Source organism: Bubalus bubalis, chromosome 2 (assembly GCF_019923935.1).
Source record: "Bubalus bubalis isolate 160015118507 breed Murrah chromosome 2, NDDB_SH_1, whole genome shotgun sequence".
In the NCBI taxonomy this organism is placed as follows: Eukaryota; Metazoa; Chordata; class Mammalia; order Artiodactyla; family Bovidae; genus Bubalus; species Bubalus bubalis.
This window is the reverse complement of record NC_059158.1, coordinates 24,010,699-24,028,951: the sequence shown is the minus strand read 5'-3', so window position 1 is coordinate 24,028,951 and position 18,253 is coordinate 24,010,699. Positions and strand designations below refer to the sequence as shown.

At 40.3% G+C, this 18,253-nt stretch overlaps 1 protein-coding gene across 6 annotated transcripts in view; it reads left to right on the top strand.

Annotated features, from left to right (window-relative positions):
- The first annotated feature begins 196 nt into the window (after positions 1-196).
- The window catches only part of LOC102410916 (BOLA class I histocompatibility antigen, alpha chain BL3-7), a 42,932-nt gene continuing 24,875 nt past the window's right edge, over positions 197-18,253 (top strand). For 4 of the 6 annotated variants that reach the window (XM_044938299.2, XM_044938298.2, XM_044938301.2 and 1 more), the window contains exon 1: positions 197-443. In XM_044938299.2, the coding sequence (XP_044794234.1) occupies positions 335-443 (109 nt within the window). In that variant the 5' untranslated portion in view covers positions 197-334. The other 2 variants (XM_044938302.2, XM_044938303.2) reach the window with 1 other exon arrangement.

The following is an 18,253-nucleotide window of genomic DNA, read 5'->3' as shown; positions in this document are numbered from 1 at the left end:
GGCGCCTACGGGCGCCGGGGCAAGCGGTACTATCCCGCCCAGGGTCCGCGCCCGGACTCTGGCCTGGCTCGGTTGGTCCCAGGTGGCGCTGGGAGCCGTCGAGGGCGGAGCAGGGGCGGGTTGCGGACTTTGAGCTACACTTCTCCTCTCTCCTGGCCAGTCGCGGGAGAAGGTGGCTCGCCGAGTCGGCGGCCAATAATGTGGCGGTCCTGCTGGTCTCAGCTGGCACGTCATTTCCGACTAGTTGAGTTTTAGGCTTTTAACATTCAAGGATTAGCTCAGTCCTGTCGTGGGCTTCGGATATTCCTTACCTTGTCCCTTCTAGGCGGGCTTTATGGAAATTACCTGCTGTCTCCGCTGGAGTGGGAGCCTCAAAAGAGCTAGTACTGCGACTCTGCTGCTCACCTTTGCATCCTCGGCTCCTTGCTCGGGGCCCGACTGCGGTGAGCGCGCCTTGAACTCGGGTTCTGAATGCGAGAGAATCCTGTCTTTTTCCAGTTTGGGAGCTATGACTTGAGTTTCTCCTCAAGAGTAGATAGTGCTTGTATGGAGACTCCAGACTCCTGCGTTATTACCTCCTTACTTTCCTCTCCTGTTGCTGGAAGCTTCACGGGTCTGTGACTTTGGAGGACGAGGGTGAGTTGATGAGGCTGGAAGAGTCTGCTGATGGAGGTGTGATGAGACTGGGAGGAGGTGCGGAGTTGATGGAGCTGCGGAGGGTGGGTGCTGGGTAAATGGGTGATGCGGCTGGGTAGGAGTTAGTGCTCTAAGCGCAGACACGGCTGGTAGAAAAGGCAGCCCACCTCCCCTCTTCCCCCAATATTTGGCATACAGACTGCTGACTGAAAGAAATAAGCAAATTTTGGTGTCCCCTTCGAGGGGAAATGGCCATATGGCCCAGCTTGTTCCTGTGTAAGTTGTGATGCTGTTTACAAACACTGTGCAGTGTTTAACCTCAGAGCATCCTGGGAGCCAGGAACTATTTACTTGCAGAAAATATCTAATATGGGAGGTATAAAGATTTAGAGTCAGACATGCTAAGTACAGTTGATCTGCTTTTTTTCTTCACTGTTCTTTGCTTTTTGTTCACTTTTCTTTTTTCAGTAGCCGGTGGTTGAAGATTAAATTCGATAAAATTACATTAACTCTTCTCCACCCCCATTGTTATTTGATTGTTAGGAATTTTAGAAGCAGTACGTTTTCTATTTTACGGACTGCCTCAATTCGAATGTAGTGAAAGCCACTAACTAGGTGGTCAGCCTCTTTAGCCTTGCTTTATGGGGAGAGTGGTGAGGTTTGGTTCTGGTTTATGATTTGTAACTTTTAAGGTGTTGGCTAGCACTTTACTCTGGCTTTCTGTTTGTAAAAACAGATGTGGTACTAAGGAAATTATCAGGAGCAAGAACATTGCCTAGGAGTATGAAGAATGTGTTGGCCTCTAGTAATAGATTTTTAAGGGGACTTCATGCCCAATAGGGCTTCCCTGGGGGCTCAGAGGTTAAAGCGTCTGCCTGCAATGCGGGAGACCCAGGTTCGATCCCTGGATTGGGAAGATTCCCTGGAGAAGGAAATGGCAACCAACTCCAGTATTCTTGCCTGGAGAATCCCATGGAGGGAGGAGCCTGGTAGGCTACAATCCACGGGTTGCAGAGTCGGGCATGACTGAGCTACTTAACTTTCATGCCAAATATGGAAGAAAAGGGGGGAAGAATAGGTGAAACTATAAAATTATAGTTTAGAAGTTTATTATATTATAAAAATACAGTTTAGAAGGGCATTATAGTATGTCATAGGCCAGGGGTAGATATTTTTGGCTTTATTGCCCATACTGTCTTTGTGGTATGAAAATTGCATCAGATTATACTAAATGGTGAGCATTACTGAAGTTTGAATTTCATATAAATTCTTCACTTGTTTTGAAATTTTATTCTCTTTTTTATTTTACCCCCAATCATTTAAAAATATAAACACATTTCTTAGCTTGTGGGCTGTACAAACACAGGTGGAAGACCATAGTTTGCTGATGCCTTACATAGAACAATAAAGAAGTACTCGGTATTTTTCAAGAGAGAATAATTGAGAAAGAGGGTGATCCCAGTGCTATGATCTCTTATTTTCATCTGTCTATATGATAACACACAAAATAATAAAGGAAATTTGAGATCTTAACACAAATTTGTATTTGTTATGACCTGTGAAACTTGATCACGTGAGAATTATGAATATACTAATAAGATACAAGTACATTCTTTAAACAAGAAAAGGTATTCCTTGTCTAAAAAAGGGATTGTAGTTCAGGAGAGGTGGAATAACATCAAGTTGTGGTGTTGATTTAGACCAAAGGATTTCCAGCACAGGAATATGCTGGAATAATAATAGTAAAATATTATTACTATTATGTAAAAATAATTACTATATAGTAAATATTACTATATTATTATAATTTATGCAAAAATAAATAATAGTAATGTGAAGGATAATTCAAAAATTTTAAATATACACTTTAATATTGTTTTTATATCAGGGAATGATATATCTGCAATATCTTTTATATAGAGAATCTTGTGGAACTGCTGAGTCATATAGAGGAAAAGCGGGTATTAGCACTGCAGGTTGGAGAAGGAAATGGCAACCCACTCCAGTGTTCTTGCCTGGAGAATCCCAGGGACAGGGGAGCCTGGTGGGCTGCCGTCTGTGGGGTCGCACAGAGTTGGACACGACTGAAGCGACTTAGCAGCAGCAGCAGCAGCAGCAGCAGCAGCACTGCAGGTAGGAAACTGGTGGAGGTCGGATATACGATATGGTAGGTTGAGGAGGGAAAGAGTTCAGCTGTCCATACTTATGAAATTCTAACTCAGAAAAAGGCAAAGCATCTAATTTTTCCCCACCTTTTTTTTTTTTTAGTTATAAAAAATTTAAATTACAGTCCTTTTTTATAGGTTACATTGGCTTTTATCTTTCCAGTTCAGTAACATTGGAGTTACTTTGTTCTTTTTCAAGTCTACATTATTACTTCTTTGTGTAGACATATGATTGATTCAGCCATTTGTTTAAATAAGACATTTAGGGCCTTTCCGGGTGTTAATTTTTTGGCCACGCGCTTGCAGGATCTTAGTTCCTCAACTGGAAATCAAACCCGGGCCTTAGCAGTGAAGGCGCTAAGTCTTAACCTCTGGCCTGGCAGGGAATATCCCCCAAGTCTTATTAAAGGCCATAGTGTGGTATTTGGCAAAACTAATACAATATTGTAAAGTTTGAAAAAAAAAACAAAAAAAAAAACTTAAATGGGAAAATAATTGGGAAAAGAATAGATACATGTGTATGCATAATTGAATCACTTTGCTCTACATCTGAAACTAAGACAACACTGTGTATTGTTGATTGTGTAGTTGCTAAATCGTGTCCAACTCTTTTGTAACCCCATGGACTGTAGCTCGCCAGGCTCCTCTGTCCATGATATTATCAAGGCAAGAATGCCGGAGTGAATTGCCATTTCCTTCTCCAGGGTATCGTTCCAACCCAGGGAACGAATGAACCCATGTCTTCTGCTTGGCAGGCACATTCTTTACCGCTGAGCCACTTGGAAAGCCCTAAAGTCCAAAATAAAATGCAAATTGAAAAAAACAAATAAAACAAAAAGCAGAGCCCTGGTGGGATGAGGATTAAGGTGGGAGGAAGGTTCAAGAGAGAGGGCATATAATGTATACTTCTGACTGATTCATGTTGATATTTGGCAGAAACCAACACAACTCTGCAAAGCAATTATCCTTCAATTAAAAAAATAAATAAAAAAAAAGAAACAAACAAACAAAAAAATAAAGGCCATAGTGGACATACTTGTAATATATCTATTTCCCTCATTTTTACTCTGATAATACTTGACGTATAAACACTGTATTAGTTTAGGTTGTACAACATAATTATTTGACATATTTGCACATGTATCTTTATATTGTCATAACATCTGTTATTAGTAGGACAAACTCCTGAAAACTGAGCTTCTTTGTGAAAAGACATGGAAATTTAAAATCCTAATCGTCTTTTCAGTTTCCTTGCCATAAGGTTGTACCTATTTATGCCCACACCAGCATGTAATGAGATGACCTCTTTGCTTACAGTGGAGCCTGTGTTGATGTTTTCATATTTTAAATTTTTTGCTAATATATTTCATTAAAAGTTTTTAATGATTGCATAACAGATCTTGTTCTGTAGGTAATACATTTTCCAGCCTTTTTTTCAGCAGATGGGCATTTACTTAATTTCCTTTATAAAAATTTTTTTTTAATTTTGCTGCTGCATAAACTGTGTTAAAAGATTCTCTGAACATTTGTCCTTATGTACTAGTGGATTTATTACTGTGAAAAAGGTTGGGTTGAAGGCTATAATTTACATCAGCCCTCTGTATCTGTGGGCTCCTCATCTGTGGATATGGAGAGCTGCCATTCTTTAGAAAGGACTTGAGAATCAGTGGATTTTGGTATCCATGGGGAACAGCTGTAGTACTAATTTTTATGAATATTTCCATACTGATTTTTAAGAAGGCTATTATTATTTACATTTACCTTGACAGCAGTATTTGAGCTTTCCTGTTTCCCACATCCCAGAAGAGATGGTTATTATCTATGTTTTTGTTTCTTTCTGGCCAGAAAAGAGATGGTTATTTGAATCACATTTTTTTTCTTCCTTAGTAATTTTGAGTATCTTTTTGTTGTTATTTGTTACTGGGGTTTGTTTTCTGTGCATTTCCAATCTTTGGCTGTTTTTCCTGTTGCATTGTCTGTCTTTTGCTTATCAATTTATACATACATACCACACATGACATACTGTCCTCATTAAGAAATCCGGTCTGACTCCAGATTCTAATTTACTTTCCTACGTTTTCCTACAATGTTTTTTTATTTTTTACATTTAGATCTTTATTTTTAAAAATATGATATAGGTTGAAATTTTCCATGAATAAAAAGTTGTATAAATTAAATAAATTTTTAAAAATATATGATGTAAAAGGAAGATCTTTATTTTTCTCTAGAGCAGTGCTGTCCAACAGAAATGGAATGCAAGATACTTATGTAATTTTAAGTTTTCAGTCAAGCCACATTAAAAAAAAGTAAAAACAGGTGAAGTTAATCTTAATAGTACATTTTATTTCACCAACTTAACCCATTATATAAAAATATTATTTTTACATATAATTTATTTTGAACAATTATTAAACGATGTCTTTGAAATCCAGTGTGTATTTTACACTTATATCAAATCTCAGTTTAGACTAGGCACGTTTTAGTTGATCAGTGGCCGTGTGTGGCTAGTGGCTTTTGTTGAATAGCATGTGTTATATGGATTGGATGGATGGCTCGTTGTGCTAGCTTCATTTATTAAATAATCATCCTGTTTTTGTTGAATTAAATTTCACACTTGTCACACCTGAAATTGTTTCATAGTGAGATCTGTTTCTGGATTTTTGATTCTAATCTATTTATCTCTTACACCAACACCACAGATTTTATTTCATTGAATTTTCTTAGATGTTCTTGGACATGTATTCCATATATAAATTCTAAATCAGTTTTTTTTTTTTTTTTCACAGTTCTCTCCCCTCAAAGGAATTTAAAAAACCTATTGTGATTCTAAACAGAAAGGGGTTTAATGTATAATTTAATTTGGGTATAGTTGGCATTTTTTGTATTGTCTTCCCAGTCAGGAATTTGGTTTGCCTTCCATTTATTCAGGTCTTGTTTTATTTCTCCAATAAGATCCTCATTTTTAAAAAACAGATTCTTTTATCTTTTTTTTTTGGCGGTTATGCATGGAGATTTCTCCCCCATTTTCTGATAAGTAAACCACGTGCTTCATTGCTTGGATAAGGAAGGAATAATTGATATTTGACTATTTCTTACATCTAGACCCCTCATCATAGTCTCTTACTAATAGTAAATTTTTAACTGTAGAGTTTAAGTATTACTGGCACTCCATGTTTTCATGTGTTTCCCCAGCTCATTCTTATGCATTTGGCCAGAGAAGCTCATTTGAGATCTGCAAATCTGTATGCTAAAGATTCTTAAAATTTGTTTCTGGCTTATCTTGCTTTCCTGAAACTAAGACATCTGGAGCTCAACATGTACAACCTGAGGTTTTTCCCTCTCTTTCACGACTAATGTGTTACTGAGTTCCAGAAATTCTTAACTGCTGTCCTTCTTTCCCCCTCTGGAGTATCAAAGAATTTGTAGATATTTTAAAAAATACTGCAGAAATTAAATGTCTCACTATAGAGCCTTCAGAAATAAATTCCCTTGCCCATTACGTCACCTGTGAAGTTGCTGTTTTGATTTGTTGAGTCATTCTGCTGCTCTCACCAGTACCCCTTTCCATGTGCTGAGATAGTTACTAGCATTGATATCTATCCTTTTCTGTCCAAGAAGATGGAAAATATCCTAAATCCTAGAGCATGTAGGAGGAAAACGTGTATTCTGGGGGGTATATATTGGTGTCCTAGGGTTGCTTTAACAAGGTTTCATGAACTGGTGGCTTAGAAGAACAAAATTTATTCTCTCACAGGTCTGGAGGAAAACTGAAATCAGTGTTGGTCAGGTTGATTGCTTCTGGAGGCTCTGAGGGAAAATCTGATCCATGCCTCTCTCCTAGCTCTTGGGTTTGCTGGCAGTCCTGTGTTCCCTGGCAGTCTCCCTCTCTCCACTGTCACAAGGTGTTCTTTGTGTGTGTGTGTGTGTGTGTGTTTGTGTTTCTGTGTCCAAAACTCCCTCTTCTAATAAGAATGTCAGTCTTTGGACTAACACCCGTGTTAGTCCAGTATGACCTTATTTTAACTTCATTACACCTACAGAGATCCTATTTCCAAAAAGATTACATTCTGAGGTTCCTAGTGGACATGAATTGGGAGGGGGCACTATTCAACCCAGTACAGTATAATAGAAATAAAATCCACAGGTGTCGGGACTTCCCTGGCGGTCCACTGGCTCACTGGCTAAGACTGCGCTCCCACTGCAAGGGGTCTGGTTCTATCCTCGGTCAGGGAACTAGATCCCGTTTGCTACGACTGAGAGTTGGCATGCCATGACTAAAGCATCCCATGCCTCAGTGAAGACCTGGCACAGCCAAACACAGAAATAAATCTCTTTTAAAAATTCACTGGTATCTCTAGACACTTCACCAGAGAGAAATTTCCACTACATTACAATTTCCAGAGGTGCTTGGTGTAGACATTGAGTTGGTCAGTGGACTAGTCAGATTGTAGAATAGAACCTTGGCTGCTACTCATTCATGTGTACATATTTGGTTGCGGGAAGCTAAGAGAATTGGTACTAAGCAGAGGAGGTTGAAAATAGACATAAAGATGACTTTTCTAACCACTTTTATGTATGCTCTCATTGTCAGCTGAGCCTGGGAAATTTGCCACTTTTGATCATCTGGCTCTGTGTCATCATACCACTTTGCTCGGTTACTTGGTGCCAAGGGGTCATACCAGAGGTCATCTCTGGCATCCTTCCGTCGGTAGGCAAAGCCTCTTTTCAAATCTGAGTGACACTTCAGTAGAGGAATCATGGGATTGTCAAGTGCTCCTCCACTCCCCTTACTTGATATGGACAGAAGAGACACTTTTACCTCCTAGGAAAGAGTGCAGAACTTGGTTTTCAAGCTGGCTGTATTTTAGGGAGGGGACCAAAAGGAGAAGAGTCTGCTCCTAGTACAGTGAGTATATAGATGGTATTCTATAAATGCGTGTTGAATTAAGGAATTTTTTCCTCATGGGGTAGCTCTTGGCATAGTACGTAGCTAAATGTTTACCTATATAGTGCTTTGACTCCTTTGACTTCCAAAACAGCAGTATGTGGAAGATTTTATTACTCCAGTTCTCCTCACCGCCAAAGTACCGTCCATCAGAACTAAGTTATTTGCAGTTCCCTGAATCTAGTGCCCTACTTCGCAGTTAGGTATTTGTTGTTTCTTCTGGATTCCTCCTAATCTTGCTCCCACCTCCAAGTTATTAACATTTTTCTCTGCAATACTTCTGTACTTTTACAGTGTTCTTGAATTATTGATGTTTTTATATCTGTCCTCCACTAGACTGGGAGCTACTTGAGAACAGAAATTGTCTTTGTTTTCCCGTCACCTCATAGTGTCTTGACACATGGGAAGCCTTAGTTCAAAGAAGGAAATCAAGGCTTGAAAGAGTAATTTGCCTAAGGTCACACAGCTGCTGTATGGCAGCACCAGAAGGAGAATCTAGATCCTAAATCACTCAACAGCTATAAAGAAAAAAGCGCTGCACAGGTGTCAGGAGACCCAAGGACTAACCTTGAGTTGGCAGCTCTTTGTGTTATCCTGCCTGGGTGCGATTCTTTATCTTTATGGTATTTTGATTCTTGTTTGTAATGCTCTTTTTAGGACCATCAACCAAAGGTACTTTTTGTATGTGTTTCTTCCAAGGAAATTGAAAAAGTCTCAATTCCTTCATTTTAAGCTAAGCAGCTGAGGAGAGTTGTTCAGGTGCTTTTGGATCTTATGTTCCAAGTCTTTGTACCTTACCTGAATGCTCTCCATAGGTGACTCCACTACCCTTTATTCTTTATCTCCTTTGCATGTTGAGATGTGAGATTTCCTCAGAAGCAACTGCCTTCTGCTCTCCAAGGTCCTGAAAAGATACCCTTGGGCTTCCTGAAAATTCCTGTTTCCCGGAATGCAGATTTGAGTTCTGATTGGTTCTTCTTCTTCTTCTTCTTTTTTTTTTAAGTCTTTATTGAATTTGTTACAATATTGCTTCTGCTTTATGTTTTGTTTTTTTGGCTGCAAGGCATGTGGGATCTTGGCTCCCTAGCCAGGGATCGAACCTGCACCCCCTGTGTTGGAAGGCAATGTCTTAACCACTGGACCACCAGGGAAATCCCTTGATTGGTTCTTGAAGAAAAAGAAGATGACAAATGATCTGATCATTGGAAAACACGGGAGAATAAAAGGCATTACTTAGGTGATAGAGTCAGATCTGTTGTTTTGTCTTTCTCCTTCTCCCTCTTTTCTTTGGCTGCCTCAGTGAGTCCACCTCTGCTTCCCTTGTTGCTGAGGTCTCAGACTTTACTCTAGAGGTGCTGGCATGACTGAACTCAGATGTAGGATTAAGGAGATTAGGACTGGAGGATTAGGTAGGGTCCAGAAGCTGATGGGTTTATCTGTCAGAGAGACTTAAGAACTTGTATCTCTCATACTCAGACCTTGGTCTGGGGTCAACACAGTGGTGTCATTGATCATACCCTGAGGATTCACCTCAGTGAATCCCTGAGAAACTAGAATGTCTTCCCTCCCATCCTAAGAATTCTGCTGCTTAGGAAATGACCCCAAAGTGATAGTCCTAAAGTCTTCTCCCTGTTCCCACAGAGAACCACAGAAAGATTCAGATGAAGAGCCTGACTCTTAGGATGTGAAACTACCAGGATGAGATTTTTTTTTCTTTTCTTTTTTTTTCTTTTAAAGAGTATTTTCTTTGCTATTGATATTCAGTGCTTCACTATTTTGTTAATTATGTTATTCCTCTCCTGTATCCCTCCCATTTAATTAATTGCCAGTTTCTGACATTTTAAAACATCTTAGCCTTCTCCTTCCATTTCCGCTTTGTTCCATTTCAGGTCTTTCCTAGATGGTGGCCGCTGACTCCCTACCTTTATCTGAGCATTTGTTCTCACTCCGTTGCCCCACTCCCAGTGTTTCCTCTGTACTATGTCTTTGGTGATGTTTCTGACTCAAAACTCTTGTCATCTGACTACTCAGTCATTTTAATGATGACTTTTATCCTTCACCTGTTGGGTAAAATCTAAATCTCTTTGGAATGGCTTACAAGGCTCTTGATGATCTTGTCCAGTGGATGGTCCTAAGTTTATAGATGGGGGATTTGTGAGGAAGAACAGACCATTTGCAGAGAAATAGACAATTGCATCTTTGTGCACTTAGGTTTTTGGGGATTCCATGTGTGATCCCGTTAAAATGTGAGGAGAGAAAGTCTTTCTACAGTCTTCTTTTTAGCTGATGAAAGAAGCAAAGGGATCCTTCTCTTTTGTCAAACTGAGTACTTTCTAGGGAAACCAATATCTTTGCAAACTGCTCATGGAAATTACTCTTTCTCTTTGTACTAACAGGTGGGCCACAGACCACTGAGGACACTCATTAAGCATGTACTCCCAAAATACTGAAAAGAGAGTCCATCAGAAACAAACTTTTATTAAAAGACTATGTTAGGCACTGTGCTCAGTCACATGCATACCAGTGAACAAGACAGACATATTCCCTTCAGGAATCTGTGCTCATAGCTTGGAAAACAGACAGCTAGTTCTGAAGTATTTCTCTGGAGATATAACCAGTTCCAAACTATCTTTTGTCTTGATCATAACTCCTTTAGAGTTACTGTCTTCATAGTCTTCTTTTTTCTTAAGATTATTAGTCCCTCTTGTGCTTCCTCTTTTTTGCTTTCAAATCAGCATTTAACAAAGTGTTTATTGACTCTGCTGACCTATGTAGCAACAGTCTTCCCTTTGCTGCAATGAAAGAAATGGTATACGTTTTAGTTTCCTCAGTTCTCACCTCTCTGGCTTCTGCAATCCCTCTTCTCGCCACTGAATGCCCCTCTTCTCACACTGTCGTCCAGGGGTCCTCAGAGGCCTTTCCCTAGGCTTCTCTGCAGCGCCTGACTCCACTCAGGCCTCTCCCTCCGTAGTCTCAGAGCACTGTTGGATACAGTCCAGTTTGCGCAGTCTCTCCCGTTCTCCCCACCATCTCTCACCCTACCCTACTTGCTTCTCCTGTGAACCTCTGACAGAATCTTCCTATCTATTCAGGGCTTTGTTGCTGTTTTCAACTTTGCGTCTGGTGATGTTTTCTTCACACCCAGAATCCTCTAGAGGATTCTGGAGAGTAATGTGAAATCTTACAGTAACACTGATGTTTCTGTGTCATGCACGTAGAGAAATGTCAATTCTCTAGTGCCTGGGAATTTTAGAAGTGAAGTACTATAGTATGCATTCACAGATAATTCTTAGCAACATAATCCAGGATTGAAAGCTATTTTGTTGCATTTAAAATTGTATTTAGAATACAGTAGTTAATATTTCTGTAACTATGCAAAAGTAACAGAGCAAGCCATCCCAAGGTTCATACCTAGTTTAGACAAAAGAATCAAAGGATTTACCTACCTTATAAGACCTAGCATCTTTCTCCTTCTGTAGTACTTTTCAAAAAATGGACAGCAGATCTAAATAAACATAAATAAGACATATAGATGGCCAAAAAAGCACGTGAAAAGATGCTCAACATGACTAATTATCAGAGAATGCAAATCAAACCTATAGGGAAGTACTCCCTCATACCATTCTGACAAGTGGCCATCATCAAAAAGTCTATAAGCACAGAAAACAACATAGTGTTGTAAAGCAATTATCTTCCAGTTAAAAATAAAAAAAAGTAGGGACATGAAAAAAGAGAAGATGCCAATAAAGGGTAATTGGTAAAATAAAAAAGTGAATACATACCCAATAAAATACAAATTATTTAGTTCTTAAAAAAAAAAAGGCTACAAACAATAAATACTGGAAAGGAAGTGGAGAAAAGGGACCCCTCCTACACTGCTGGTGGGGATGTAAATTGGTATAACCACTATGGAGAACAGTTTGGAGGTTCCTTAAAAAACTAAAAATAGAACTACCATATGATCCAGCAATCCCTCTCCTGGCCATATTTCCACAGAACTCATAATTAGAAAAGATACATGCACCTCAGTGTTCATTGCAGCACTATTTACAATGGCCAAGACATGGAAGCAGACTAAGTGTCCATTGACAGGAATAGATAAAGATGATGTGGTACATGTATATTTAATGAAACATTACTCAGACATAAAAAAGAACAAAAGAATGCCATTAGCAGCAACATGGATGGACCTAGAGATTATCATACCGAGTGAAATAAGTCAGAGATGATTTCAGTCATATGTGGAACCTAATTTTAAAAAATTATACAAATGCACTTTTTTACAAAACGAAAATCATCACAGATATTGAAAACAAGCTTATAGTTACCAAATGGGAAATGTTAGAGGTGGGAGGATAAATCAGGAGCTTGGGATTTTGGTGGCTCAGACAGAAAAAGCATCTGCCTGCAATCAGGGAGACCCGGGTTCAATTTCTGGGTCAGGAAGATTCCCCTCGAGAAGGGAATGGCTACCCACTCCAGTGTTCTTGCCTGCAGAATTCCATGGACAGAGGCTACAGGCCATGGGGTCACAAAGAGTTGGATACAACTGAACAACTAACACTTTCACTTGGATTCACTTTGCTGTTTTACATCTGAGACTAATAAAATACTATAAATCAACTATACTCCAGTAAAGTTAAAAAGTTGGACTAAGACTCTTATGGCACCTTTTCAATGTTTTGTTGATTTTATGATAAAATTTATTTCAAGAGTTTTAGAGCAGATACTTTGTTGTGTGAATCTGATTCATAGTACTCTTTAAATTCTTTGTGATCATTGCTAATTTTGAGTTCTGAGCACTGACAATGTGTTGAGTATTTTTAACTTTCACACAGCTTTAGAATCAGTATTTACATTGGTAACAATTATAAGCCACAGGTGAGTTTTGTCAAAATCATTTGTTTTAGGTATTAGAAAAGCCAATTACTGTTTACTTTGAACTGAATCTTACACAGTATTAAAGGCATTACTACTTGTCATAGTTTTTGTACAGTATCATGTGTTTCAGACTGTGATGCATGTCATTGTTTCCTTGTTCCCTCTCAGATCCACGAGATTAATGTTTATAAGATTTAAAAGCAATGTTAAAAATATATCCAGGAACTTCCCTGGGGGCTCCCAATGCAGGGGGCCTGGGTTTGATGCCTGGTTGAAACTAAGACCCAGTGCAGCCAAATAAACAAAAATAATGAAAATGAATACAAAAAAGTGTGTCCAGACTTCCTCACTTCATTCCGTTTATTCCTCATATTTTAAGTTCTTGGCATTCATAGATACAAAAACACTGCACAGCTGTTTACTGCAAGAATAGCAGTACAGTAACAATAAGAACAAAGGAGAAGCCAAACAAATATATTGTTTAGAAATTTTAGCAGTATGAGGATTTAACAAAGAGATGATTTTTATAAATGTAGAATGAAGAATGTACAACCCTAGCCACAGAGCTTGTGACTGAACTGGCAGTTGGTACCACGAACGTGTCTCCTGCAATGACAGGAACTCCTCTGTTGACAGATCCTGTGTTAACCTAGACATTGCTAATGAGTATATGTTGGGATTTATATCACTTATTTTACTGTTTATCAGTTGCTATTTTGTTTTCTTTAGCAAGCAGTATGGCTTACTGCTGCTGCTGCTGCTGCTAAGTCGCTTCAGTCGTGTCCGACTCTGCGACCCCATAGATGGCAGCCCACCAGGCTCCCCCATCCCTGGGATTCTCTAGGCGAGAATACTGGAGTGGGTTGCCATTTCCTTCTCCAGTGCATGAAAGTGAAAAGTCAAAGTGAAGTCGCTCAGTCATGTCCGACTCTAAGCGACCCCATGGACTGCAGCCTACCAGGCTCCTCCGTCCATGGGATTTTCCAGGCAAGAGTACTGAAGTGGGGTGTCATTGCCTTCTCTGATGGCTTACTAGTGTATACTAACTGAATACCGGTATGGAGCAGAATACTGTAGAGGGCTATGAACATTAGTTAATATGCTACTATGACTTTTAGGGGCTTCCCTGGTGGCCCATGGTGAAGAATCCACCTGCCAATACAGGAGATGTGGGTTCGATTCCTGGGTTGGGGAAGATCCCCTGGATAAGGAAATGGCAACCCACTCCAGTCTTTTTGCCTGGGAACTCTTGTGGCCAGAGGAGCCTGGCGGGCAATAGTCAATGGGGTTGCAAAAGAGCTGGACACAACTAAACAACAGCATGACTTTTGAGTATTGAGCTGGTTAGGTTTGGAAGTCAGGTGGGGCATATTTAGAAATTACACTAATAAGGGGCCTCAAGAGTTAGGATACTTGCTTTTAATGCATGGCTCTTGTGGAGTGAGGGGAGGGTATGGTCTTTCTGTTTTTTTTCTGATTCTTTTTAGCTGAATAAACAGATAGACTGAATAAAAATGAGAAAGTGTCTTCACTTTATTTTTAAAGTCAGATGAGGTGGCCTGGGTATTGGTGGTTATGTAATAATTTGCAGTTTTGTTGTTTGTTGTTGTTCGGTCACTCAGTTGTGTCCAACTCTTTACAACCCCATGGACTGCAGCACACTAGGCTTCCCTGCCCCTCACCAATTCTGGAGCTTGCTCAAACTCATGTCCATTGAGTCAGTGATGCCATTCAACCATCTTATCCTCTGTCGTCCCCTTCTCCAGCCTTTAATCTTTCCCAGCATCAGGGTCTTTTCAAATGAGTCAGTTCTTTGCATCAGGTAGCCAGAGCTTTGGAGCTTCAGCTTCAACATCAGTCCTTCCAATGAATATTCAGGACTGATTTCCTTTAGGATTGACTGGTTTGATCTCCTTGCAGTCCAGGGGACCCTTAAGAGTCTTCTTCAACATCACAGTTCAAAAACATCAATTCTTTGGCGCTCAGATTTTTTATGGTACAACTAGCACATCCATACATGACTACTGGGAAAACCATAGCTTTGACTAGACAGACCTTTGTCAGCAAAGTAATGTCTCTGCTTTTTAATATGCTGTCTAGGCTGGTCATAGCTTTTCTTCCAAGGAGCAAGCGTCTTTTAATTTCATGGCTGCAGTTACCATCTGCCATGATTTTGGAGCCCAAGAAAATAAAGTCTGTCACTGTTTCCATTGTTTCCCCATCTGCTTGCCACAAAGTGATAGGACCAGACGCCATGATCTTCATTTTTTGAATGTTGAGTTTCAAGCCAGCTTTTTCACTCTCCTCTTTGCAGCTAGATGTTATTAAATGCTTAGTGCAAGACTGGGATTCACTGTCATTCTTGCAAGTTATTTCACACTTAGAAAATAGCATGTTATGAGAGAGGAGGTTCTCTCACACTTCTAGAATGTGGCTAGGGAGGGGAGGGTGGAGATCCAAACAAAATTTAGTGTTTAGTTTTTCTTGTCCTGCCTTAAAATATAAATTTTAAGCAATGATCATGATATATTCATACAATAGAATATTACTCTGTAATAAAAAGTCAAGTACTGATAAGTGTTACAGCCTAGTTGAGTCTTAAATATACTGAGTAAAAGAAGCCAGACACAAAAGATGACAAATGATCATAGAAATGATGACATTTCTATGAAATGTCCAGAATAGGCAGATCCATGGAAATAGGAAATAGTGGTTGCCAGAGGATTGGGGGATTTTAGGTGGGGGAAGGTCATGGATAAGGGCTTTCTTTGGGGGCTGATGGAAATCTTCAAAAATTGTGGTGCTGGTTGAAACAACTCTGTAAATTTATTAAAATGTGTTGAATTATACACTTTAAATGGGTGAATTATATGGTATGTAAATTACATCTCAAGAAAGCTGTTAAAAAATTAAAAATTTACATTTAGGGAATCCCTTGGTGGTCCAGTGGTTAGACCAGTGCCGGACTTGGATTTGATCCCTGGTCAGGGAACTAGGATCCTACAAGCTGCATAGTGCACCCACCCCTAATTATTAATACATTTAGAATTTAAATTGAAATTAATCAAAGTTGAAAATTTTGAATTAAGTAAAGATGTGGGCAATTTGTGTTATCTAGATGAGTACAGTTCAATAGAAGTAGAATGCATATGTGTGCAATTTAAAATTTTGTAGTAGCCATATTTATTCAGTGGAAAAAAAAAGGTGAAAATAATTTTAGTATATTTAATCCAGTAAGTCAAATATATTAGTGTACTCAGTTCCTCAGTTGCCACCTATGTCTCATTTTCCTCACCCTGAAACAGAACAACGGTAACTACTTACTGTTGTTGTGAGCATTAAGTGAGCTAAACATCTATTCTGTGTTTGTTGTGTGTCAGGTACTGTACTGAATTTAAGTGGACTTCCCTGGCAGTCCAGTGGTTAAGACTCTGCCTTCCAATGTAGAGGGTGCAGGCTTGATCCCTGATTGGGGAACGAAGATCCCACATGGCACGAAGGGTGGCCAAAAATAAAAATACAAAAAGCATATTGAAAACAAATCGACCCCTCCCCCCCCACCCCCCCCACCCCTTGCCCCGGCCCACCCTTGCGCAAACAAATGACTCTGCTTCCACTGCAGGGTCACAGATTCAATCCTTGGTCTGGGAACTAAGATTCTGAATACTGCATGGTGTGGACAATAGAAAAATAAAGCTGGAGATTTTATCTTAAGGAAGAATGCCTGATTTAGTTTGTGCGTTAATAGTGAGTATAGGGAACCATGAAGACTGTTTGATGTATATATTGTTAGATACATGTGTGTGTACTTAACGGGGTATATACATAGGACTGTAGCTATCAGTTCCCACTAGAACGCATGGGTGTGTGTGTATGCACGCACTTGTGTGTGTGCTGGTGGTGTGGAAGAAAGTTGATAATGTCAGAACCATGCTCCTAGACATCTTGTGCTTAGACTAGGGTTTCAGAATTGGCTGGTGAGCAAAGGGTGGGCAGAATCTGTCCTTCAAGCTACAGACAGAAGCCATGAAAACAGCCAGAAAGCAGTGTTCAGGGGTGAAACGACTCAGGAAGCAAAAAGGCTGAGAGAGGAAAATCAGATGTAATTGTCATGCAGAGTGGGTCCCTTTAGGGTCACCACCTGTTCACCAGGACTCAACAGAAAACCACAGTACCATATGCCATAGGTTAAGAAATAGGTTTCAATTCAGCGTCAGCAAGTAAAAAGTGGGCACAAGTCCCATTCCTCCTCTTCTTTCCATAAACAAGCAAACTGGGCACCCTCCTGGGTAGGCAGGGTGGGAGCATGGGATAGTGGAGGGATCCTGCCACATTACTGCTCTTATCATAAGGCAAGCAGTGCAAGGGCCACCTTACCAGGACTTCCCTGATGGTCCATTGGCTAAGACTCCAGGCTCCTGATGCAGAGGGTCCAGGTTTGATCCCTGGTGAGGGAACTAGGTCTCACATGCTGTAACCAAGACTCAGTGCAGCCAAATCCCCTTTTTTTTTAAAAAAAAAAAAAGGGAGGGGGAAGCCACCTTATCAATGAGGAGACACAAACTGCTTAGGCACCAAGCACTCTGGGTTAGTGTCAGCTGTTGACAGGATGTGGTGAACAGACTCCTGCAGTGTCCTCTAATGATCCCCCACTGGTATTCACAGACTTATGAAATCCCCTCCCCTTGAGTGTGGGCTGGATCTAGTGACTTACTTCTAACCAAAAGACTATGGTGAAGGGAAAAGACATCACTTCCTTGAGTAGATCATAAAAGTCTGTGACTTTCATCTTGCTAAGAAACTCCTTTACTGTCTTTGATGAAGCAAACTGCCATGTTGGAGAGACCTATGTGGTGAAGAACTGAGAGGTCTCCCCTATCCAACAGCCAGTGAGGGTCTGAGGCCCTCAGTACAACCACCCTCAAGGAACTGAATCCTGCTAAAAAAAAAAAATGTAAGTTTGAAAATAGATCCTTTCCTAGTTGAGTCCGGATGAGCCCCACTCTTGCCAACATCTTTATTGCAGTCTTGTAGACACCCTAAAGTAGATGACCCAGCTTATGCTGTGCTTGGGTTGCTGACCAACAGAAACTCTGAGATGCTTTGAGTTGTTTCAATCCTCTTGTTTTGGGGTAATTTGTTATGTAGTGGGAGATAATACAGGAGAAGGAAATGGCAACCCACTCCAGTATTCTTGCCTAAAGAATCCTGTGGACAGAAGAGCCTGGTGGGCTGCTGTCTGTAGGGTCGCACAGAGTCGAACACGACTGAAGCGACTTAGCATGTATGCATGCATTGGAGATGGAAATGGCAACCCACTCCAGTATTCTTGCCTGGAGAATGCCAGGGACAGAGGAGCCTGGTGGGGTACCCTCTGGGTTGCACAGAGTTGAACACGACTGAAGTGACTTAGCATGCATCCATGCACTGGAGATGGAAATGGCAATCCACTCCAGTATTCTTGCCTGGAGAAGCCCAGAAACAGAGGAGCCTGGTGGGCTGCCATCTATGGGGTCACACAGAGTCGGACATGATGGAAATGACTTAGCAGCAGCAGCAGGAGATAATACATTGCAGGTGTTTGGAAATGTTAACTGCCAGATAACTGGAGACCTGGGGGCCCATG